Source organism: Astyanax mexicanus, chromosome 21 (genome assembly GCF_023375975.1).
Source record: "Astyanax mexicanus isolate ESR-SI-001 chromosome 21, AstMex3_surface, whole genome shotgun sequence".
Classification (NCBI taxonomy): domain Eukaryota; kingdom Metazoa; phylum Chordata; class Actinopteri; order Characiformes; family Acestrorhamphidae; genus Astyanax; species Astyanax mexicanus.
Window position 1 is genome coordinate 35,236,612 of NC_064428.1, and position 25,660 is coordinate 35,262,271.

At 38.5% G+C, this 25,660-nt stretch overlaps 1 protein-coding gene across 1 annotated transcript in view; it reads left to right on the top strand.

Annotated features, from left to right (window-relative positions):
- The first annotated feature begins 17,955 nt into the window (after nt 1-17,955).
- Nucleotides 17,956-25,660, top strand: part of LOC125785599 (uncharacterized) — a 31,202-nt gene continuing 23,497 nt past the window's right edge. The window contains exon 1 of the mRNA XM_049469487.1: nt 17,956-18,163. Coding sequence (XP_049325444.1) covers nt 17,956-18,163 — 208 coding nt within the window. The remainder of the gene's footprint in view (nt 18,164-25,660) is intronic.

A 25,660-nucleotide genomic window follows, 5' to 3' on the forward strand; every position in this document is an offset into this window, starting at 1 on the left:
TGCACGAATCAAGGTCCAACAGATTTGTTCCGCAGTGACATATTGAACTGAGCTAAACACACAAACACACACACATACACACACACTCCGTAGATCAAAGGCATTCCGCTCAACAGAAATGGAAAAGCAGGTAAATGGATAAATGTCAGTGCCTTCATGCTCACTCGACACCTAAGGGCATAATAAACATGTTTACACCACTTACAGAAGCAGAGTGCAGGTACAACACTCAACATATCCACAAACCAGCCAATCACAGCCCTCACAGCGGATTCATGCTTTCATCTAGCGCAAATAATACCTCTGAAACCAGGAACTAGTGCTGAAAGATATGATTAAAAAGCTCAATATCTCAATATGCTCATGAAAAATGGTGATAAAATGTATTAAACTCTTCAATAAATTGAAAATCGGCTCTAGTTTAGATACTGTTGGAGGTTCTAGCCTGTATATAAGATAAAATTGAGACGGTTGGGTATGGTGGAGGTTCTACAGGTTCTGTATGGATCCTGCAGAACATTTAACCACAGATGTTGTTGTTACAGCTGGGCCTGTAGATCTTGTAGCTCTACACTCGTAGGTTGAAGCAAAAGCTAGTACTGGATTGGTGATAAATGACTTGTAGATATCCAGTATTCAGTACATTGCATTTTAGATACATACTAAAATGCATCTCTCTATATAAACACCAGTCAAACCATACATTCTGTCGCACCTTTGTAGAGGGGTGATCAGTAACAGAGGGTATAAGATATAAAAAGAAAAGAAAAGAGAAGAAAAGTAACCTACGAGTGTAGAGCAGGTACTTTTAATGCATTTTGTTGATAACCAGTATTGAGTACTGTAATATTTTTAGATATTAAGTATTTAATACATAGTATTTCTTAGATACTGAGTATTTAAAACATAGTAATGCATAGATACCCCTTATTAAATACACATTGTTTTTAGATATATACTAATAAGTACTGTACACAGTATTTTGTAGATACCCAGTATTTAGCACATAGTATTAGTGCATTAGTGCAAACTCATATTTTATATAGATGTATTAAACAGAGTGATCTATTTTAGGCGTTTATTTATTTTTTATTGTTGATGATTATGGCTTACAGCCAATAAAAAACAAAAATCAGTGTTTCAGAAAATTTAAATATTATATTTAAGACCAATTTTTACTTTTGGAAGTGTGTGCAGTGTGCCAAGTCCTGCTGGAAAATGAAATCCGCATCTCCATAAAAGTTGATACCTGAAAAGTTGGACCAACGCTCAGTGGTCCCTTGATTCACAAATGAAATGTAAAATTTACTGATGATCAGTGATGGTTTGGAGAGACATGTCATCTGCTGGTGTTGATCCACTGTGTTTTATTATCAAGTCTAAAGTCAGTGCAGTTTTGTTTTCCCACAAAATCTTACAGCACTTCATGCTGAACCTCTGCTACTGACAACTTTTATAGAGATGTGGATTTCATTTTCCAGCAGGACTTGGCACACTGCCCACATTACCAAAAGTATCAATTGGTCTTATAATATATATAATATTCAAATTTTCTGAGACACTGATTTTTGGGTTTATATATAATATATGAGTTTCACATTTTAAACTGAATTACTGAAATAAAGTAACTTTTTTTAAATGATATTAAAATTTTTGAGATGCACCAGCATATACTAGGCCTTAGTAACCATTAAAAGTCATTTAATGCTTTATGAATGCAGTGCAAGCTGTTAATATGGGAAGTGCTAGCAAAAAAAAAACTGAAATATGCCTTTCATTATTTATATAACCAGATAACAGTATTTTAATTCCTAATTTCTTTTTATCTTTGTTTATACGCTCTTAAAAACCTTTTCATCACTCCGTCACCCCCTCTTTTCCTTCTCACGCATCACTCACTCTTTATTCCTCTGTCTTTTGTGCTCTGGGTGAAGTGAGTGGACGGAGGACAGCCCGTGGCTCTGGCTGTTTGTGGACGGGTTTGATAAGTGCTCAGACAAATCGGCTGGCGAAAGACCAGGACTAGAAAAAGCCCCCCTTTATTCTGCAGAGATTTTGTTAATTAGCCTCCATTAAAAGGGTTTTAATTACATGCAAATGCATTTACTGTAAATGAAAGCTGAAGTCCTGCAAACACATCACTGAATCACTGTGTCAAACTCCAGATCACATGATGCGTTTCAGTGGTTTGACTCATTAAGGAAGTGTGCAGCTTGATTTAGGGTGGGTGAGTGTGTCTTTGCTGTCATAACGATGGGAAAAGTAAAGAATGGAAATAAATTGATTATTTCGTCTTCTAGTAAAATTGTCCTTATTCCACTGGAGCAATGCAGCATAAGCCCACACTGTTAGCCTGGATAAGTTGAATTTATTTAAAACAATTTGAGGAAACCGGTTGCTTTAAAAAAGTTAAAAAAGTAATGGGTAATGAAAACTTGAGTTAGCATAACTTAAAACATCAAGTTATTACAACTAAAGGGGAAGTTGATTTATTTATAAGGGAGCCCAGGGGGGGAATCACTACACACTGATGGTGAGTGTTAGTCAGAAACTGTTGGACACACCCAGTATGCAAATAGATTGTGACAAAAGCCAATGGAAAAGAAGCTGTTCATGACAACATACTAAACTCAGTTATTATAAGTTGATTCAACTCAAAGATCTCAGTTTGAATGTATATGTGCCCACAAATTTTCAACTCAAAATATACCCAAAATTTTTGAGTATTGTTTAGAAATATCTAATTTTATGTAAAACAGACTTAAGTAATTTGAGTTCAAACAATGCATGGGTTTACAGTGCAAAGCCTGATCCACCCACCCCCATGTTTAACAGATGGGGAAATTTTCTATTTAAGAAACCAACACTCTCTTATTGTTCTTATTGTAAATCCTATCCGGATGGGATTAGTTTCTCAGGGGGTTCTGAGGTAATTTTCCCTTTAATGGGAGGGGGTCCTCTGTGATTTTATTCCCGTCCAGAACGGCCATTTATGTGTTTTTTTTCTCAGGCATCCTCTGAGAAAATGATCATTATCTACTGTTTTTCTCTGAACTCTGTGGTCCTCCAGTAAAAAAGACGCAGAGCTTTCAGACCTCAAATAATGCAAAGAAAACAAGTTCATATTCATAAAGTTTTAAGAGTTCAGAAATCAATATTTGGTTTTTAAACACGGTTTTCATGCATCTTGGCATCATGTTCTCCTAACTTTATGCTGCTTCACTCCTGCTGCAAAAATTCAAGCAGTTCAGTTTGGTGGTTTGATGACTTGTGATCATCCATCTTCCTCCTGATTATATTCCAGAGGTTTTCAATTTAGTAAAATCAAAGAAACTCATCATTTTTAAATGCTCTCTTAATTTTTGTAGAGCTGTAGAATAGCAGCAGCTGCTGAATTATTTCTTTTAATATTTTTTTTTTCTTTCCAGACTTTCCATATTATCTCAGATCTGGTCGTGTCACACCTTCAGCTGTCAGAGAAGCTGAAGGGTCTGAACACACTCACCTCCTACAGAGTCTGAATCTCCAGACTTTACTCTTTAATGAAGGTGTTCACACTGCTGTACCATTCAGCACTGACAGCCTGCAGGGCTCACAGACTCACAATATTAATACATCCCATAATAACCCCACCACCTCAGTCTATACCGTACTAACCTCTACATCTGTTCACATAATTAAAAGGTATTACTGTTACTTAAAGTAAATAAGCCAAACTTTGTCCCCAATATTTCATTGTTTAGTTGAATATTAATTAAGCAGAGAGCAAATAACAAAAAAATAATGTTTTAGACGAATCAGGACTCGACGAGACCTCCTCCAGTATCCAGCAGCCTGTACTGTCTATACACTGACTGCACTGAGGATGCACTTCACTCGTATGTGCTGAGTTATTGAGTTATAGAGTGGACTTTCAGTAGTATCTGAATTGTTTTATTGATCAGGTGTAATGTATTATTTAGCAAAGCAACAGAAACAGCTTAAACAATGTTAAACAGTAGGACACGCCCCCTCAGATGAGTACACGCCCATGAGTATAGCTGAGATTTTAATGGGTTAGGCTAGAGTCGTAACCAAGACTGCTAGAGCCGAGTCGGAGTCAATACCAAGACTTTTAATATTCGAGTCAGAGTCAAGACCAAGACCGAGACATTTTAAAAATAAAAACATTAAAGTATCTTCTCTATTTATCAAAATTACACCTAAATCAATCACATTTCCCCTCAAACAGCTCGTCACTAAGGTTAGCTAACTCATTGCTAGCTTTAATTCACTCCCTGGTAACCTTAGTATTTTAGCTAACTTGTAACTAAGGTTAGCTAACTCATTGCTAGCTTTAGGTCACTCCCTGGTAACATTAGTATTTTAGCTAACCTGTCACTAAGGTTAGCTAGCTTGTCGCTAAGTTTAGCTAACTCATTGCTAGCTTTAATTCACTCCCTGGTAACATTAGTATTTTAGCTAACTCATCACTAAGGATAGCTAGCTCTTCACTAGCTTTAGTTCTCTCCCTGGTAACATTAGTATTTTAGCTAACTCGTCACTAAGGATAGCTAGCTCTTCACTAGCTTTAGTTCTCTCCCTGGTAACATTAGTATTTTAGCTAACTTGACACTAAGGTTAGCTAGCTCTTCACTAGCTTTAGTTCTCTCCCTGGTAACATTAGTATTTTAGCTAACTTGTAACTAAGGTTAGCTAGCTCATTGCTAGCTTTAGTTCACTCCCTGGTAACATTAGTATTTTAGCTAACTCAACATTAAGGATAGCTAGCTCTTCACTAGCTTTAGTTCTCTCCCTGGCAACATTAGTATTTTAGCTAACTCGACATTAAGGATAGCTAGCTCTTCACTAGCTTTAGTTCTCTCCCTGATAACCTTAATATTTTAGCTAACTCGTTACTAAGGTTAGTTAGCTTGTCGCTAAGGTTAGCTAACTCATTGCTAGCTTTAGTTCTCTCCCTGGTAACATTAGTATTTTAGCTAACTCTTCACTAAAGTTAGCTAGCTTGTTGCTAAGGTTAGCTAACTCATTGCTAGCTTTAGTTCTCTCCCTGGTAACATTAGTATTTTAGCTAACTCGTCACTAAGGTTAGTTAGCTCTTCACTAGCTTAAGTTCTCTCCCTGGCAACATTAGTATTTTAGCTAACTCGGCATTAAGGTTAGCTAGCTCATTGCTAGCTTTAGTTCTCTCCCTGATAACCTTAGTATTTTAGCTAACTTGTCACTAAGGTTAGTTAGCTTGTCGCTAAGGTTAGCTAGCTCTTCACTAGCTTAAGTTCTCTCCCTGGTAACATTAGTATTTTAGCTAACTCGTCACTTAAGTTAGCTAGCTTGTCGCTAAGGTTAGCTAACTCATTGCTAGCTTTAGTTCACTCCCTGGTAACATTAGTATTTTAGCTAACTTGTCACTAAGGTTAGCTATTTCTTCACTAGCTTTAGTTCTCTCCCCGATAACCTTAGTATTTTAGCTAACTTGTCGCTAAGGTTAGCTAGCTTGTCGCTAAGTTTAGCTAGCTTGTCGCTAAGTTTAGCTAGCTCTTCACTAGCTTAAGTTCTCTCCTTGGTAACATTAGTATTTTAGCTAACTTGTCACTAAGGTTAGCTAGCTTGTCGCTAAGGTTAGCTAGCTCTTCAGTAGCTTTAGTTCACTCCCTGGTAACATTAGTATTTTAGCTAACTCGTCGCTAAGGTTAGCTAGCTTGTTGCTGAGACAAGACGATTCCAAACAAGGATGAGTCCGAGACGAAACCGAGACCGCTAGAATAGGGTCTTGAGACCCGACTCGAGTACTAAAACACTAGGTTAGGCCTTTTTTTATTTATTACGCCTTGAGATCCACCAGTGAAGGTCTAAGTACTTCATTATAACATCTTATAACTGTCTTATTACATGTATTATAGTGATGTAATTACATATAAATTGTAGGCTTTAGATTATATTATAGGCTTCTGCTGTGTTAAAGTTTTACCTATTTATGTAATAATTGAACCCCGTCTGTAAAGTTATGAAGCAGTGAATTCGTGCTGAAGTCTGGAGATCGGAGTCAGGATCTGCACGTTATTTTGGAAGCTCACCTGCTGAGCATTTCTGAGAACTGCGGTGGAGGTGAGGCTCCCCGGGACGCGCCGGTGATACGGTGTGTGTTCATCCGCTGGATCAAATTACTGTGAAGCACGCGAGGCCTTTCCCCACCACCCCACACCTCACAGAGAACACAGGGATCCCCCAACACCATTTTAAATAGGTTTCAGGAAGGTTAGCCTGTAACGTTACAGTAGTAATAATGTTGCAGGAAGCTTGTGTGATATAATAAGTGACATTACCAGGACTTTTGTTTAATAAAATGTTAAACAAAAACATCCAAAAAACTTTCAGAAATCTTTCAGAAAATGTTCAGAAAACTATACATATTCAGCTCTGGAAAAAAATAAGAGAGCACTTAAAAATGATACATTTCTTTGATTTTACCAAATTAAAAATAATAATATAGATAGAATAGAATATAATATAATCAAGAGGAAGATGGATGATCACAAACCATCAAACCACCAAACTGAACTGCTTGAATTTTTGCACCAGGAGTAAAGCAGCATAAAGTTATTCAAAAGCAGTGTGTAAGACTGGTGGAGGAGAACATGATGCCAAGATGCATGAAAACTGTGATTAAAAACCACCAGGGTTATTCCATCAAATATTGATTTCTGAACTCTTAAAACTTTATTTATAAACTAATACACACAGCTCTGCTTCTCTCCACGTATCCAGTATGATTCACAATTTAAATTTACCTTGAGATATTCATACTGGATTAAAGTCAGACTTTAAGGATTACACACACTGCAGACTCATAACTGATCACATTCATACTGTAAGGATTACACACACACTAAAGATTCATACTGGATTATAATTAGTCCACTCTTATTATTGTCAGACTGTACAAACAACTCATACTGGATTAATATTGCATTGTAAGGTATATGTAAGTGCATACACCTGCAATTATTATTATTAGAGTCACTCCAAAGTTCAGATTCATACTGGATTAAAGTCCGACTTTAAGTATTGCACACACTGCTACACACACTGCAAATTCTTACTGGATCAAATTAACACTGTGCAGATTACTGTTAGACTGTAAAACCTACACGCACTTCAGATTCATACCGGATTCAAATCATTCTACAGTTTTTAGTCTAAGACTGTCAAACTGCTCACACTGCAGATTCATACTGGATTGAAGTCCAACTTTAAGGATTGCACACACTGCTATACACATTGCAAATTCATACTGGATCAAATTAATACTGTGAGGACTTTTATGATTACTGTCGGACTGTATAACCTACACACACTACAGATTCATACTGGATTGAAATCATTCTACAGTTTTTAATCTAAGACTGTAAATCTGCACACACTGCAGATTCATACTGGATTATTATTGCATTGTAAGGTTTGCAAGCACCTGCAATTTATACTAGATTAGTACACTAGACTCCACAGTAATTACTTTTCTATCAACAGAGTAATTCCAACTTCATAACTGTAAAAATACATATGTACAGTTGTTATTGTAAACTGTAAAAACACAATGTAAATTCATACTGGATTACAATTACTCTATAACTCTATATACTCTATAACTGTGGATTGTGGACAGTCGAAAATAGCTTTTCCAATGTGGGATTTCTGCTATGAGCAGAGAAAAAAAAGAGTACCTGTGACAGTCATACAAGCCCAAGCCATGATGCCCCCACCACCATGTTTCACAGATGAGGTAATAAGTCCACAAGGCCTTTTTCTTCAATGTGGGTTTTTAGTGAAACTTCTGCTATGAGCAGATTACAATTACTTTATAGCTATAATCGGGCAACTAAAAATAACACACAGTCCCGATTCATAAAAATCACAATGTTTATTACTGTTTAATTGCAGATTCATACTGGATCATTTTACTCTAGAGTTGAGCACAACTGTTAGACTATAAAAAACTACACCCTGCTGTTGCTTCTTTATTTATAGGTTAGAGTTTACAGGAAATGGAGGCTTATCTCCTCCAATTATCCCAAAATAAAGACACTCACACACACACACACACACACACTCAAATCCCTGTTTCCTGACCTCTAGCCTCTAAAGTGAGTGGATGAGGTCTCTGGTGTCTTGGTTTAAATTTATGATGGCTATTTTGAGGATGTCATGAAGAATAAACAGCCTGAAAACTCAGATTATTAAACATCGAGTCCTGAAGCTCTTCAGTGAAGAACACACTGTGAAACCCTGCGTGATGTAGCCGTGAGTCGGTACGGTGAATATAATCACTTCATCAGATCCCCGTTGCAGCCTCTGCTCATTAGCGTTAGCATTAGCGGTGATTTCATTTGAATATGGACGAAAAACAGACAGAATCACAATAGCTGCTTCCTGTAGGATCTGAGAGGATGGAGTTACATTATCAACAAGCCCAAGCCATGATACCCCCACCACCATGTTTCACAGATGAGTTGGTAAACTGTGGATTATGACCAATTCACAAGGCCTTTTTTCCAATGTAAGTTTTCAATGAAATTTCTTCCTTGACAGTGAAAAAACAGTACCTTTTGCAGCCATACAAGCACAAGCCATGATGCTCCCACCACCACGTTTCACAGATGAGGTGGTAAGCTGTGGATTGTGGACAGTTGAAAATATATTTTTCCAATGTGTGTTTTTAGTGAAAGTTTTGCTATGAGCATTGAAAATACAGTACCTGTGGTAGTCATACGAGCCCAAGTCATGATGCCCCCACCACCATGTTTCACAGATGAGGTGGTAAACTGTGGATTGTGGACAGTCGAACATATATTTTTCATTGTGTTTTTTTTTTATGAAACTTCTGCTTTAAACAGTGAAAAAAAACTGTACTTGTTGCAGCCATTCAAGCCCAAGCCATGATACCCCCACCACCATGTTTCACAGATGAGGTGGTAAACTGTGGATTGTGGACAGTCGAACATATATTTTTCATTGTGTTTTTTTTTTATGAAACTTCTGCTTTAAACAGTGAAAAAAAACTGTACTTGTTGCAGCCATTCAAGCCCAAGCCATGATACCCCCACCACCATGTTTCACAGATGAGGTGGTAAACTGTGGATTGTGGACAGTCGAACATATATTTTTCATTGTGTTTTTTTTTTATGAAACTTCTGCTTTAAACAGTGAAAAAAAACTGTACTTGTTGCAGCCATTCAAGCCCAAGCCATGATACCCCCACCACCATGTTTCACAGATGAGGTGGTAAGCTGTGGATTGTGGACAGTCAAAAATATATTTTTCCAATGTGGGTTTTCAATTAAACTTCTGCATTAAACAGTGAAAAAAATAGTACTTGTTGCAGCCATACAGGCCCAAGCTATAATACACCCACCACCATGTTTCACAGATGAGGTGGTATGCTATGGATTGTGGACAATCCATGTGGTCTTTTTGGAATGTGGGTTTTTCATTGAAACTTCTGCTATAGCAGAGGTTAATGAGTTCACCAGTGCGTGGTTTCTTCCACACAGTTCCCATGGTTTGGCCAATGTTCTCTATGGGTTCTTGTTTTTCAGCCTCACAATAGCTTTTTCGATTTTCACCAGCACAGATCTTGTTCTCAGGTTGAACAAAGGCAGACTACAGACTCCAGACCTGTTTGAAAGCTTAGAAGGAAGCTTGGGTTTCTTATTCCTGCACTAATCACTCAATGGAGAACGTCTGAGTCATTTCACTAAGTGTCTCAACCTTTATGGTGGCCTGATATAAGAAAGGCTTCACTCACACAGCAGGTATTAGCAGAGCGAATCACAGAGCATCTCATGATATGATATTATCACAATCAATTGTCTAAGATAATGATATCACGATACTGTGATTATGTGAAATTGTCACGGTTGCATCAAGGAATGAGAACGGGAGGACGTAAATGCAAGTAATTTTAAAAAGAAAACTGAAAACAAACACAAACAAATCCAGAATACAAAACAAGAGAAACTGACTGACTTAACTAACAAGAGACAAAAAAAAAACAAAAGGAATAAACTGAGACAGAGAACAAGCTGAGAGCAACAATAAACCGGCATTACACACACATGACCAGACAAAAGAAAGGCTGGAATAAAGTGTGTATTCTCTATACACACAGACAAGAAACACCTGGGGAAGATAACAAAGGGACTGGGTGGGGCTAGAGGCGGAGACTATTGAGATTAAAAGAGAAAAAAAAAAATAAATGTATATATATATATATATATATATATATATATATATATATATATATATATATATATATATATATAGAGAGAGAGAGAGAGAGAGAGGCTGACAGAGAAAGATATTGAAAGAGAGAGATTGAGATTGATATTGAGAGAAAGAGATAGACAGATTGAAAGAGAGATTGACAGAGAAAGATATTGAGAGAGAGAGAGAGAGGCTGACAGAGAAAGATATTGAAAGAGAGAGATTGAGACAGATTGATATTGAGAGAAAGAGATACATATTGAAAGAGAGATTGACAGAGAAAGATATTGAGAGAGAGAGAGAGATTGAGACCGAAAGAGAGAAATACAGAAATAGAGAGATTAAGAGAAAGAGAGATTGAGAAAGAGATAGAGATTAAGAGAGAAAGAGACAGAGAACAATTGAGCTTGAAAGAGAGAGATTGAGAAAGACATTGAGAGACTGAGATTGACAGAGAACGAGACAGATATTGAAATAGAAAGATTGAGATTGAGAGAGGGATTGAGAGAGATTGAGAGAGAGAAAGAGAGAGTTGAGAGAGAAATATTAAAAAAGAGAGATTGAGAGAGACTGAGAAAGAGATTGAGAGACAGAGAGTTTAAGAGAGAGATATTGAAAGAGAGATTGAGATTTAGAGAGGAATTGAGAGAGATTGAGACTGAGAGAGGGATTGAGAGAGGGATTGAGAGAGGGATTGAGAGAGATTGAGATTAAGAGAGGGATTGAGTACGAGATTGAGAGAGGGACTGAAACAGATTGAGATTGAGAGACAGAGAGAGGGATTGAGAAAGATTGAGAGAGAAAGATTGAAAAGAGGGATTGAGAAGGAGAGAGAGAGCGATAGAGAGAAAGAGAGTAAAAGAGAGAGTGAAAGAACGGAGGGGTGTTCTGTATTTATAATCTCTCTGAGGTTCAGACTGAACAAGTTGACCATCAAATTGCAGAAATCAATCAGGCAGAAGAGCCGAGCTAATTACCATCCTCTCTACAGCCGCAAATCATGTTTTCCTTCAAACGGAGGAGAGAGAGAAAACAGAGCGAGAGAGAAAAGAAATGAAATCATCTCGTTTCAGACATCAGAGTAATTTCCATGACAACCTGCCGGCGATAACAGCCCCCAGAACTAATCCGCTCAGACGGACGGGGGAAGAATAGAAATTAAACCCGGAGAGAGAGAGAGAGACAGAGAGAGAGAGAGAGAGAGAGAGAGAGAGAGAGAGAGGGAGGGAGGGAGGGAGGTGTGGAGATCAGTGCAGGTCAGCGCAGGGTACTTTCGGGTAATATAGATATAGTGTACATGTTAGTCAGCGAGCGAAGAGTCAGTTCTCTAAGAAGATTCAATCTTTCAGCAGGATAAAAACGACAAGGGCGTTTTCACACCAGCACTATTGGTCCGGTTCAAACAGACTCTGGTTGGTTTGTACCCTTAATGCGGTTTGATTGAGCAGATGTGAAAACAACAAACAAACTAAAAAACAACCAAATTGTTGTTGCGAAACAAACTAGAAAAAAAAAAAAAACCCTGGCTTGGTTCGCTTGTGGTGAGAACGAGATCCCGTCTCAATCCGACACAGCTATCAAACATACTTCTTTTATTTGAGCTTAACTACTGATAAGCCACAGTTTAATCCGATATATTAACCATATAATGCTATTTACCACAGCTATAAACAAACGCTGTCTCTGCTGCTGCTCCATGCTGTTTACACACTCTGTGTGTGCTGCGTTCACTGCTCTCAATGCATTAATCAGACCAATCTCTGACCAATCAGAGGAGACGATGTGATGGCGTAGTTTATTGGTGCATATTTTGGTGCGTTTAGGTTTTTGTGCCTGTGTGAAAACAAACCAAACAGAGGAAGAAAAGCTCCAAATAAACAAACTCATCAACAAAAAATTATTGCATTTTACACTTCTTACATTCAATTTTTATTTACATTAAAATATTATTTTTAAAACTTTAGTCACAGAATATTGTTGTGATTAAAAAGATAACACCACTATTAAAAATGTTAAAAACATTTAAAGAACATCCAGAAAACTTGACAGACTGAATGCGATAACAGTGTTAATTATAACATTCAGAAAAAAATTGTTATCTAAGCAAACAGTTTGCATTCATAGATTGAACAACTGAGACACACTAGACAAGGTAAAATCTACCCAACATTACTTAGAACATCACACAAAAAAATATTTCTTTCCTATTGGCCCCTGGCAATATCAGCTGTTTGCATATTGAGTGAGTGTCCCAACCCTTACTGACCATCAGTGTGTAGTCTTTTCCTCCAGGACTATCTTTCTTTGGGTATTCAGTTATATTTTGTATATAATTGTTCTGGACACAGTGTTGTAGGTCATAAGAGCAAGTTACCATTTTCCAAAGATAAACCGGTCTGAACCATAGAAACTTTTAAAACTACAGGTGTGAAAAACGCCCTCAGAAACTGATGTTCTCGACAAAGCCTGGGTCAGAACATCTCCAGAACATGAGGCAGCTCTGGATGCTGGGTGTTCCCGGTACGCGGTGGTCAGTATCAGTATCAGAAAGGGGTTTGTTTGATGTGGGTTCAGCCCGGTTTGTTCCATGTGTTCCTCTCTGAGGTTCCGAGTTAAAAGAGAATTCTGCAGCTGTTAGAGAAGATGAGTCCGGAGAGACAGATGCGCGGCACTGACTCTTCCCTCAGCACTTCAAAGCGAGGCAGCAGGTAGAGCAGCGGGCCGGCGGACTGTGCTGGATCTGACGGATCTTTAAGGCTGTGATTGGAGGAGGAGATTTACTCAGACTCGTTCTGGCTCTCTGTTCCGGGCTGCGGGTGGACGTCTCGTTCCCTGCTGAGATCCGTACCGGACCTGAGGGAACGTACTGGTTCTGGTTCCGTACTGTTTTTTTTTTATTTTGTTTATGTTACTGCAGTTCACTATCCTGAAATTTTGCTTCACACTCCAGCTCAGTAGGTGGCAGGAATGCACCTAAAGTTGGTCTGCGAACCAACATTAAAACCTGAAAGAAGAAGAAGAAGAGGTAGAAGAGAGCTGACCTACAGGGACATGTATTTTTTTTGGTAACCTTCTTTTTGGGAAATTATGGGTCACAATGCTTATGCTTATGCTATGCTAACGCTATGCTAATGAGCTAATGTTATTGCTAGAATGGCTATGAGCTTAATGTTGATTTTAGTATGCTATTACTGACATGCTAATGCTATGCTAATATTAAAATGCTAATGTTAATACTAGAATGCTTATGTGCGTTATGTTGGTTTCATTATACTAACATGCTAATTCTAAAAGGCTAGTATGCTAATGCTAATCTGCTAATCTCTGCAGTGGTTTGTTTTGTTATTTGGTGTTATTCATTCTCCTTTTTTGGATGGATATTTTTCCAAAAACGACCATTTCTACAACCCTCCTCCCCGCCCAAGTCGGTCTAATGAGTTCAGATCAACTTCCAGTAAAGTGTTACTTTAACTATATAGTCTCTATGGACAGAAAGCGGAATTTGTTGTGTAAGCGGTTGCTATGGTATCCGAAGTGGTTGCTATGGTGTATAGAAAATCAGGTGGTTCAGGTGGTTTCAGGTGGTTTCTGTGGTGTAGCTTAGAAAAATGGCGAGAAAGAAAGAAAGAGAAAATAATAACTAAAGAGAGAGTGTTTTTAAAAAGGTCTAAATCTACTTTTAAGGAAACTTCAACGTCTTGGCGTTTATCCCGGAGTTTCGCTCGTCAGAATCGCTGTAAATAAGTCAAGGTGTTTTTTTTTTTTTTTGGAAGTCAGGAACCTTCAGGAAACAGAATGAGGCTGTTTCATCAACCCAGCGACGGCTGAGGGAAGCCAGTGTTTACTCTGAAGCAGATGCTGTAGAGGACGAGTAAAGCCGGCCCCTGGTAATGCAATACCCTCGACATACTGATGAGCTTTACCGCTCAACAACTGTCACACATTCGTAGCGCCTGTCGCTCGCTTGTAATGGTTTTTTAACTGCCGAGGTGATTTGTATCTTTTATGAGCTGCTCCCAGATCAGCCGTGATGGCTCCTAACAGACTTTCCAAACTGGCGCTCAGCCCTTCTCCATCGCCGGAGCTGCCAGGGGAGCTTTGGCACGCTCTCTTGTTGTCTATTTCTGAGACAAGATAATTGATAATTCCTGCTTTGCTATGGATGAGCAGAATTTTAAGAACAATTATAAGAAGACAAGGCCAAAGCAAACGTATCAAATGACGATCATGAATAATGATGATCCATCTGGGCAAACACATGTTCTTTTTTAGCTTGCCTTAAAGCTGTACTGCCTAAATGACCAATAGAAAATAGGCTACTCTTGAGTTTCTGTCATGTTTTTGTTGTGTCCATAATTAAGCAATAGACACCAGAGGGAGTGTGTTATCACGAATAACATCACGGCTGTGATTCGGTCGTAGGCACAAGCTGTAGGCACGACCTATGTTCTATTGCTTTTATACAAGTTTTTTTTTTTTTTTTTACAAAATTAATTTTGTTTTTATAGCAATACATTTCCTGAGATCAAAATATACTGTTTTACTCCAGTAATCAATGGCACAATTTACCCCAATGTATTTTCTCTAAGTTGTGCTACTTTTTTTCTTTCAAAAAGCTGTATTTCCTAAATATTATATTTCAGATCTAAAGTGACTGTTTCCAGGGAAGCACCACATCCTGAAGTATATGTACAGTATATTAGTCGGAAGCATTACTGTTATGGTCTCGCTTTAAAGTCACTTTAAGTAAAAACTGGCACAAATCACCCCACTCTCCCCTACTAATTAGTTAGCTGGGTAGCTACTATGTACTATGTACACGTCCTGTGAAATGCAAGAACACGCCAAAGCATTGTTTATCATCTAGCATCATTATATCAACCACCAAGCAATCAACACCATAGCAACCTGTAGCAACATTATAGAAACCACCAAGCGATCAACACCATAGCAACCTGTAGCAACATTATAGAAACCACCAAGCGATCAACACCATAGCAACCTGTAGCAACATTATAGAAACCAAACAATCAACACCATAGCAACCTGTAGCAACATTATAGAAACCAAACAATCAACACCATAGCAACCTGTAGCAAAATTATATCAACCACCAAGCAATCAACACCATAGCAACCTGTAGCGACATTATATCAACCACCAAGCAATCAACACCATAGTAACCTGTAGCAACATTATATCAACCACCAAGCGATCAACACCATAGCAACCTGTAGCAACATTATAGAAACCAAACAATCAACACCATAGCAACCTGTAGCAAAATTATATCAACCACCAAGCAATCAACACCATAGCAACCTGTAGCGACATTATATCAACCACCAAGCAATCAACACCATAGTAACCTGTAGCAACATTATATCAACCACCAAGCAATCAACACCATAGCAACCACCTGAAACACCACAGCATCCGTTTAGCAAAAGTTGAGCAACTGCCTGGAATGACTAATATAATTAGTCATACATATTCTGGTGCTCTCTCTCTCTTTTCTCTTGTTTTCTCTTCATTTCCTCTGTTTCTCTCTATCTGTTTTATCTACTGGCTAAAGGTGAAGTTCTCCTCAGTCCTCAGATGTTGTAATACTGAATCTGAGTGTAAGCAGGTGTGAGGATCTTCAGAACGCTCTCAGAAGTGGTGTAGAAGTTTTAAAAGTGGAGGATAAGGTGATGCTCTTGTCCTTCAGGTTCCTGCAGTTTTTTACCGGGTCTACTCCCATCCAGCTGCTGATATGTGCTGTGGGCTCTCAGCGCCCCCAGAGCAGTCATTAGCCGTAAACGCTAAACCCAGGCCTGGTTGGAAACATCAGAGACGTCCTTGTTGTGTCTGGTGAGGGTTTTATGCAGATGGAAATGGATTCAGGGACGCTGTAGAGATTTACTCGGCTCAGGGAGTCGTCTGTATCCAGTACAGAACACCAGTTTTACAGCTTTTAATTAGAGCTCTGAGTTTAGCCTGCAGGGTGAACCTGAACAATCTGAATTTACACACATATTAGTTTCCAATGTGACAAAACCAAACCAGTCAGTACACTCCAGTAATACAGCATTAATGCAGAAAAGTACACTGAGTTATTAGAGCAGCATGTGCTGCCTTCATGACCACATCTTTTATAGATAGATAGATAGATAGATAGATAGATAGATAGATAGATAGACAGATAAAATGCTTCTCTGGTGAGCTTTTGTTTACATTCCTCCCCTGTCTGTCTCTCTGTTGCACTCGGAGTGACTTTAATTTTCGTTTACTTTTCGTGACTTTAATCCCGTTTTGTTTTTTTTCACCCGTTCTTGGGCTCCCTATCTCCTTATAAGGCAGTTTTTTTCCCGGCCGTGTCCCAATTTAATACCTGGGGCAGAGGTAGTGTATTGGGCTGCGGCCCTGATGATATGGGTTGGATCCCGCGTGAGGAGCGATGTGTTTATTTATTAATTAATTTATTCCTTTCTTATTGGGTTTACCTGTTTTGAGATAAACTGTTCTGCAATTGGGTTCAACAACCCTCTGTGCTGGAGAGCTACTAGTCTGTAGCACTCCATCCCATTACACTCCATTTTCCAAAATAGATTTTTTTTGGTGGCCACGTAATGGCTTGGAAAATATCTGGCCCGCAGCCAAACTTAATTGCAGACCAATGTAGTACACTCATTCTTTTTTGTACTCTTTTGTACTCTTTACCTCTTTACTCTTTAGTTGACTTTACTAAAAAAAAATTGTGTGGGAACCCGTTGGCAGGTGGTGCAACAATTAATTATTATTGTTCATTTCTTAATTTATCTGTGATGGGGAGCTGAAATTAGCTTTTAATAACTTTGATTTTATTTTATTTTACCGTTCCACCTTAAATGCTGCCGTCTTTGCTATCTGTTGCACCATTTAAGTTAGCTAACAAGCTACTGAAACAATCTTATGAAGTGGCCATAAAACATTGAAAATGCATTACATCAAACTTTGGTAACTGATTTTTATAACTTTTAACCAGAAAAATACTTTTTTTTTTTTATCTGTGGGCTTTCTTTTTAGTGATTCTTGCAACGCTCTGTTTTGTGTGCCTTACCTGTATGTGGTGGAGTAATACATGGAGAGCTTCAGTTACAGTGCATTACTGGCTGATAACGGTACTCACAGAACACCTCTCAGCCAATCACATTGCAGGGTCAGAACTAACAGTGGTATAAAACACATTATAGCACTCCCTTTTGTGTATTAGTGCTTAGATATATCATAATCAATTTATATGCTCACGCAAATCTGGATAATTGGATTCTGGAGTGTAAACAGGTTTAAAATGCACCACATTTTTCAAGGATCCTTTCATAATATAAAATTTAAACCACCGAACAACAACTCCTCGTTTTTGGAGCACTGTTTTGGAGCCTCTGGACACTGAGTGACCCTGTGCATTCATTTATTCATCCAGCCTGCTTTAAATTCAGGAGGAGAAGAAGAATAATAAAGGAAAAATAAAGGGGAAAAAAAGATCATGGTCATGAACAGTGGGGTTCCTCTGGGTTCTCATGCTGGGGCTTCAAGCTGGGGGGACGTGGCGCTGCTACTACACCAAAAATTAGCATGCTTTCCAACACATTTCCTGCCTTATCTCACTAACAGAGGCTCTGAATTCCTGTCCGCCTGGCATACATTTGGGGTTGAGAGTCAGCCTGGGAAAAAATGCTCCTTCTGGGACTCATAAGTGCGGAACTGCTCAGTCCGTGTTCAGGCGAATCGTCTCACGTTGTGAATCTGACTGATTCGGTTCCATCGGTGGTTGGAGCTCCAGTGTGGACTGGTGGGAAAATCGTGTTAAACTCCAGAGGAACTGGGAAATCTTCCCGTCACTCGTCGGAGTTTATACCCGAGGCGGCCCTGCGGGTGACCTGTAAATAAACGAGACTGTCCTGTTCACTTATGGCTACAAGCTTTCAGCATGTCCCTCAAGAGTTCTGCTGCTGTTCTGCTGAGAAGAACCAGCGGAAGAGAGAAAGATGAAGAGATGGAGGGAAAAGGGGGGCAGTGGGAAAAAAAACAAGAGCGAGAGAAACTATGGCTCAGTACGTCTCATTCCGCTTCAGTGAACACAAATTAACAAACTATTCAAGCATCCGAATAGTTGGCCCGAAATCAAGTTTAGGAAATCACAGATCCCTCTTAAACCTGACGTATACAATCAGAAAACAGTCCAAAATAAATGGGTTGATTTAAAAAAATATATTTCAAATTTCTCTCCATGTATTACTCTGCCACATACAGGTAATCTAGCAACAATGCAGCGCTTACAAGCCAAACAGCACAGGTACAAAGTGTTTATAACCAAACAGATCGTCAGATTTTCTCAGCACAGCAGTGACAATATTTAAGCAGTAATACATGAGAGGGAGTGCTATAACATGTAATATTTGCACTGCTGTATTATTGCGAGTACGCCACAGTTCCTGGTATGTCGCTGTTTATTGAAAGATTTTAAGTTAAAGAGTTACAATAGTTCCATTGCTGCTCTGTTTGTAGCTGCGCTGTTTGGTTTGTAAGCGCTGCATCATTGCTAGGTTACCTGTATGTGGCAGAGTAATACATGGAGAGTTTCGATTACAGTGCATTACCAGCTGATAACGGTACTCATAGAACGCCTTTTCCCATTATCCCATTTTTTCCCCAATTTCCAAGTCCAATTACTTTTTTTTTAATTGCTGCTGATGCAGCATTACCGAGTATCATCACAGCGCTAACGCTCGGAGGAAAGCACAGCGACTCTGTTTTGACACATTAGCTCACAGACGCAGCCTTATGCTGACCCACATCACCCTAAGAGTGATGAGGAGATGAGATCAGAAAGAGCGCCATCTACTGTACCCACCCAGAGAGAGAGAGCAAGACCAATTATGCTCTCTCAGGGCTCTTGCAGCAGATGGCAAGCTGCATGACCAGGATTCGAACCAGCAATCTGTCAATCATAGTGGCAGCGCTTTAGTCTGCTGGACCACCTGGAGCGCCAAATGGTTTTACTAAAGCGCAGTCACATCAAAGACTGTTAAAAACGTTATAATGATGAAACTGGCATTCATCAGGACTAAGGTTAAATTCATCAGAGTTACCAGCCTCAGAAACCACTAAAACTTAAGACATTTTGGTTTGTTTAACACTGTTTTTAAGTTACTATATGATTCCTTATGTGTTCCTTTATAGTCTGATAGATCACTTCACTATTCATTTACTATGTAGGAAAAAAAAAAACATAAATTAAAACATTGAATGAGGAGGTGTGTCCAGACTTTTAACTGGTATATTTGGGCAGTTTTGGGATTTTTTTTCCCCTTTAAGAAAGTCTGCTGGGCATGGTTGAGTTGTTAAACAAGAAAATAAATCAGTGGTGATTCAGGAAGAGCTTCAGATATCGACGTGTTTTTGACGCTGTGGGTTTTGTTTCTTCTCAAATCTCCAATTTTAAAAGCTAAAACATCTCCCAGTCCGAGCGAGACACCGCGGTTCAGCCTTCCACTTCATTACTGAAGCTCTGAATTCTTAAACTCCCAGCAGCTGCTCTCAGCCTCGGGTCTTCACGGCCTTAAAAACCTCACGGTTCCTGCAATCCAGCAGCAACAGGAGCAGCAGCGGAACAAGGAACTGTCACGACTGTTCGTGCAGAAATTACAGCACCATGCGGTCCGGCCTGGCTTCAGATTGGACTTCTTTTTCCATCATCCAGCAGAGGGTTTTGAAAAACACTTGTACAATAATATATTGTACCACAGCGAGGCTGTACGAGCATAGACATCATATACATAGCACCCAAACATCCCTTTCAGACAGCTTCCTCTTACAGCGTCCACAGTTAATCCTGTTGGATGTGGTTGGTCCTTCTTGGTGGTATGCTGACATTACCCTGGATACCGTGGCTCTTGATACATCACAAAGACTTGCTGTCTTGGTCACAGATGCGCCAGCAAGACGTGCACCAACAATTTGTCCTCTTTTGAACTCTGGTATTTCTCCCATAATGTTGTGTGCATTGCAATATTTAGAGCAGAACTGTGCTCTTACCCTGCTAATTGAACCTTCACACTCTGCTCTTACTGGTGCAATAATGTGCAATTAATGAAGATTGAACACCAGGCTGCTCCAATTTATCCATGAAACCTCCCACACTAAAATGATGACAGGTGTTTCAGTTTCATTGTCCAACCCCTGTAAATAGTATATATTTGTCTTTTCTTGTTAAAGAGCATACTATAAAGCAGGGGTGTCCAAACTACGGCCCGCGGGCCATTTGCGGCCCGTTTCCTTTTTTGGAGCGGCCCGCGAGGTATTTTAGAAATAGAATGAAAGTTGGCCCGCTGTTAAGCAGGTTTTTATAATGTGAGATTCAAAGTTTAAACACTAGGTGTCAGAAACGGGCCAAAGAGTCTAAAAGCAGAGAGAGTGCGCATTTCTAGCGCAGAAAAACGGGCCAAAGAGTCTAAAAGTTGCCGTAATTAAGAGTTTAATATTAAGAGACATCATGAAATTAAACATCAATTTGAAAAATCTTAGTTTACACAACACTGTCAAAGATAAAGATAGTAAGTCAAGTAACATGGTGTGCAAATGAAATAATTAGGAAAAAAGTATTATTTTAAGTGGTATATTTCATTATTTGTTCTATTACAGAGTCTGTGGCCCGTGACTTCAAATATATTTCTCCTTCTGGCCCCCAACAAAAAAAATTTGGACACGCCTGCTATAAAGTATTTCAGTATGAAAGCACATATTTGTAATGTGTAACAGCGTCCTGAATCATTACTACATCTCTGCTGTTTGTATCAAACCAAACCGTGTGAAAATTGTGTATAAATTGGTAGAGTTGTGATTGTTATACTCCTACAACAGCGTCTATGTGTGCGAGCCCCTACACAGTGGGCTGCTGGGAGACCTGCTCTGAATGCTGAATGCTAAATGCTAATCGGGTTTCACAGCGTGCTCGTTAAAACCGCATTACAGCGAAACGATGGAAAGGAAAAACCCAACGCTGAACCCAAACACTGATTTGTTTGGTCAATTTTATTTAATTTAAACTTTATGCAGATCCAGTTGCTCCTTATTACAGTCAGTGATTTATGAGCAGCGCTAATTACTGTCAAACCAAAGCATGGAAAACATGATCATCATGAGAAGAATGTGTACACACACTCTCAGACATGCTCATACTTCACACACACACACACTTACTGGGGACTGATTACGTGAGTAAGAAGTAAAATAAACACAGATTAATGTAGTAATGTATTGTTATTTTTAGTAGTGTCAATTAATAAAAACATTCAGTCAGATTAATCACAGTAATATTCTGTTATTAACTGCGATTATTTGCATTTGTTCTTAAGATGCTTAAAACATTTTTTATAGCATGTATTTAAAAGTAAATAAAAGAATCGATATAATAATTGTAAAATATTATATGATATTTTTATTATTGGTGTCTAAAATTAAAATACTATTATATACTTGTATGTTTGAGGGCAGATAAAGCCAACGTGAGGCACCGGAATAAAGAATGCATGAAATTAAATTAGACTGAAGTTGTGAGGATTTCTAAATTAGATCTTAATCTGTTGATTATAAAAGAACGTCTTCACACCTGTAGTTGTGAAAGTTTCTATGATCCGGATCAGTTGATATGTTTGTTTATTTGAATCAGAGACTGTAAAAAAGATGGACGCCGTGTCGCCGTTCCCATTTATTCAATGAAAATGAAGCCAAAATCTTCCTCCATGTTGGCGATCCTGAAACCTTAGTCTGCGCAGTAGAGACCAGAGGAGGGAGATAGACTGTGGAGAGACAGCCTACTCATTTAAATAACCCCGCCCCTGAGAGCTGCCTCGAGGTCACAGGCTGCGGAGCGGAGCTGACGGTCTGGTTTTGTTCCCGCCCATAACCAGCCCTTTTACAATAACCACACCTTTTTTAACAGAGCTGAATAACGTTTTTAAAAAACGAATTCTGTGGGGATATAAAAATTTAACAATATAAGCAGAGGTTACACTAGCTGCTGCATTTAAATAAAGGAAGTAGAATTACAGTATATTAGAAAAAAACGTGATTGAGAGTTGTCTGTTTTGCCATTGAAACCTATGGGGGTGGGTGGGGTTACACAGCTTTCTGAAACCGAACAGCAGGGGGCGCCCGACCTGTGGTGGCTTCACTTTTGAGAGACGATGCTCTGTCCAGCTATATACAGTCTATGATTTGAAACATTTTTTCTCCCTCAGTTTGGTTTGTTTTCACTCAGGCACAAAAACCTAAACTCACCAAATTTTTCACCAATAAACCACGTGAGAACATTCTCTCGTCTGATTGGTCAGAGCTGACTGGCACTCTGGAGCAAGAAAGTAAATATATTGAGAATATTCTGTGTTTCAGTGCGTATATCTGTATATCAGTGCAGTTTGAAGATGATTTAAACACAGTGGTTTTAATGAGGTGAGAGCAGTGAACGCAGCACATTACTGCACATGTAAACAGCATGGAGCAGCACTAGAAACAGTGTTTGTTTATAACAGTATATTATCTGGCTAATATACGAGATTAAACTGAGCCTTATCAGCAGATTAGTTAAATTAAAAAGCAGGATCAGATCAAGACTAGATTGCGTTCTCACCACAAGCGAACGGGTCCATAAAAACAAATCTCAATTATTTTCGTAAAATTTGTCCTTTCAGCAATTTATGTAAAATATGAGCTGCTATACAAAAATATTATTATTATCTCCTATTGTATTTGAGCATAACTGGGCTACACACACACACACACACACACACACACACATAAATCTCTGAAAAAATGACACCTTTTTTTATTTAAATTAACCTCTGGAATATAATCAAGAGGAAGATGGATGATCAAGTTATCAAACCACCAAGAGGAACTGCTTTAATTTTTGCACCAGGAGTAAAGCAGCATAAAGTTAACTAAAAGCAGTGTGTAAGACTGGTGGAGGAGAACATGATGCCAAGATGCATGAAAAAAACTGTGATTAAAAACCACCAGGGTTATTCCACCAAATATTGATTTCTGAACTCTTAAAACTTTATGAATATGAACTTGTTTTTTCTTTGCATTATTTATGTTATTTCAGACATTTCTCATTTTCTGTAAATAAATGCTCTAAATTATGATATTTGTATTTGGGAGAAATGTTGTCTGTAGTTTATAGAATAAAACAAAAATGTTCATTTTACTCAAACATAAACCTATAAATAGCAAAATCAGAGAAACAGCACACACACAGTAGATGACAGTAAAGATGGGCTACAGAAGTAGATGATCCCTGTGTTTGGGGGTGATTACAGTCTGCAGCAGGTGAGGAGAATAGAGAAGATTACTGAGGGTCTCCAGTGGTGCTCAGTGTTCTCTGACCTTCACACAGCAGCAGTGTTCCAGTCTGGAGATGAGCTCTATACTTCAGGAGGCGGGAGGGGAGTGATGGGAGTGGTGGGAGGGATGGGGGTCCGGACAGGCTGTAGTCTCTATAAGAGCTCTCACAGTGCTCTCTATCTCTCAGACTCTCTAATATCTCTCGCATGAACGATTTTTAGAAACCAGAAAATGTTGGGACACTACCCCTCCTGTTATGTTCTGGGTCAAATTGACCCGTTTTAAAGTTTGAAGATCTTGGAAAAATAGTTAAAAGTATTTTTTTTTGCATGAAACTTCTTCTGCTTTCCTTAATTATTTTAATCAACATATTATATGAAAATGGTTAATCTCACATAATTGCAACCAACCACCCCCTGCAAAAACTAAAACTAAAACAAAACTACAATGTTATGTAGAACTGATGTGTTTAATATGTTGGTCTTTTAACATTAAAAAAGTTGGAACATGTATGTATGTAATTTTTCTATGAAAAATAATGAATAAGGCAAGAAACACCACTGCACTAAATACTGATAGAATAATGCCAAACACGCCATCATTCAGGAAGAGAAATACGAAGGGGAAGAAAAACTCTGAACACTGATTTGGAGAAACCTTTTGGGCTGGAGTTCAGGCAGCTTCAGCTCGTCATAGAAAGCGTGTCCCCCTCTTATATAAGTCAAGAAGAGATGGGGCGGTGGAGGGTTGTGAAAACTTCATGTTTTCAGGCATGTTCCTCCTCTTCATAGCAACCTCTTTTAGTTCTGCTAACCATATATTTCTAGTAGTCCAGTCCAATGTCCAGAAAAAAAGAGAGAAACCAAATTTAACAATAAATCTGGAGTGGGAATGAGTATCTTTATTTCAGTTTATTAATCAACTTTTTACGATGTAAAATTAACATTATTACTAAATGTTGGTCACTGTAGTTATTTTTTCTCCTACCTTGCTAAAACAAAAATCAGGTGTTCTCCAGAAATATTAGCTAGTACTGTTATGTGTGAATCCTGCACATTTGCTTTCAAGAATCAGCTCTGGAAAAAAAAAGAGAGCACTTAAAAATGATGAGTTTCTTTGATTTTACCAAATTAAAAAAACTCTGGAATATAATCAAGAGGAAGATGGATGATCACAAACCATCAAACCAAACTGAACTGCTTGAAAGAATTTTTGCACCAGGAGTAAAGCAGCATAAAGTTATCCAAAAGCAGTGTGTAAGACTGGTGGAGGAGAACATGATGCCAAGATGCATAAAAACTGTTTTAAAAACAGGGTTATTCCACCAAATATTGATTTCTGAACTTTATGAATATGAAATTGTTTTCTTTGTATTATTTGAGGTCTGAAAGCTCTGCATCTTTTTTGTTATTTCAGTCATTTCTCATTTTCTGCAAATAAATGCTCTAAATGACTAAAATATTTTTATTTGGAATTTGGGAGAAATGTTGTCTGTAGTTTATAGAATAAAACAACAATGTTCATTTTACTCAAACATAAACCTATAAATAGCAAAATCAGAAAAACTGATCCTTTCTTTTTTGTTCAGAGCTGTATATTTGTATTGTATTGTTGGTTTGACATCATGAGGTCACATTTTGAGAAAGTTTAATAGAGTTATTCATTACTTGTTTTGTATGGCACTTCTCTACGGTCCCTAAAGTGCAGTTCATGGTTAAGATGCAGTGTTCTGTTGGATTTTGAGTCCTAAAAAGGTTTTTCACAGGATGAAAGGTTAAGAACTCCTGCTTTAGCAGAACAAACACCAAAATCCACCAATCAGAGCGTCTCCTGAGCTGCTGGGTCTGCTGTGAGTGTTGGTGTTGAGTGGGTGATTGAAGACCCCCCTGTTGAGCAGTTTGTTTAGTCTGCGGTTTAGAGGGAGAGTAACCTCATCGTAATGTTCTCTCCGTCTTTCTTCACCTCCGTCCCTTCTCCTCTTTATCGATCGGATGGATCTGTCGTTCTGTCACATGTCTGATGGGTATCTGAA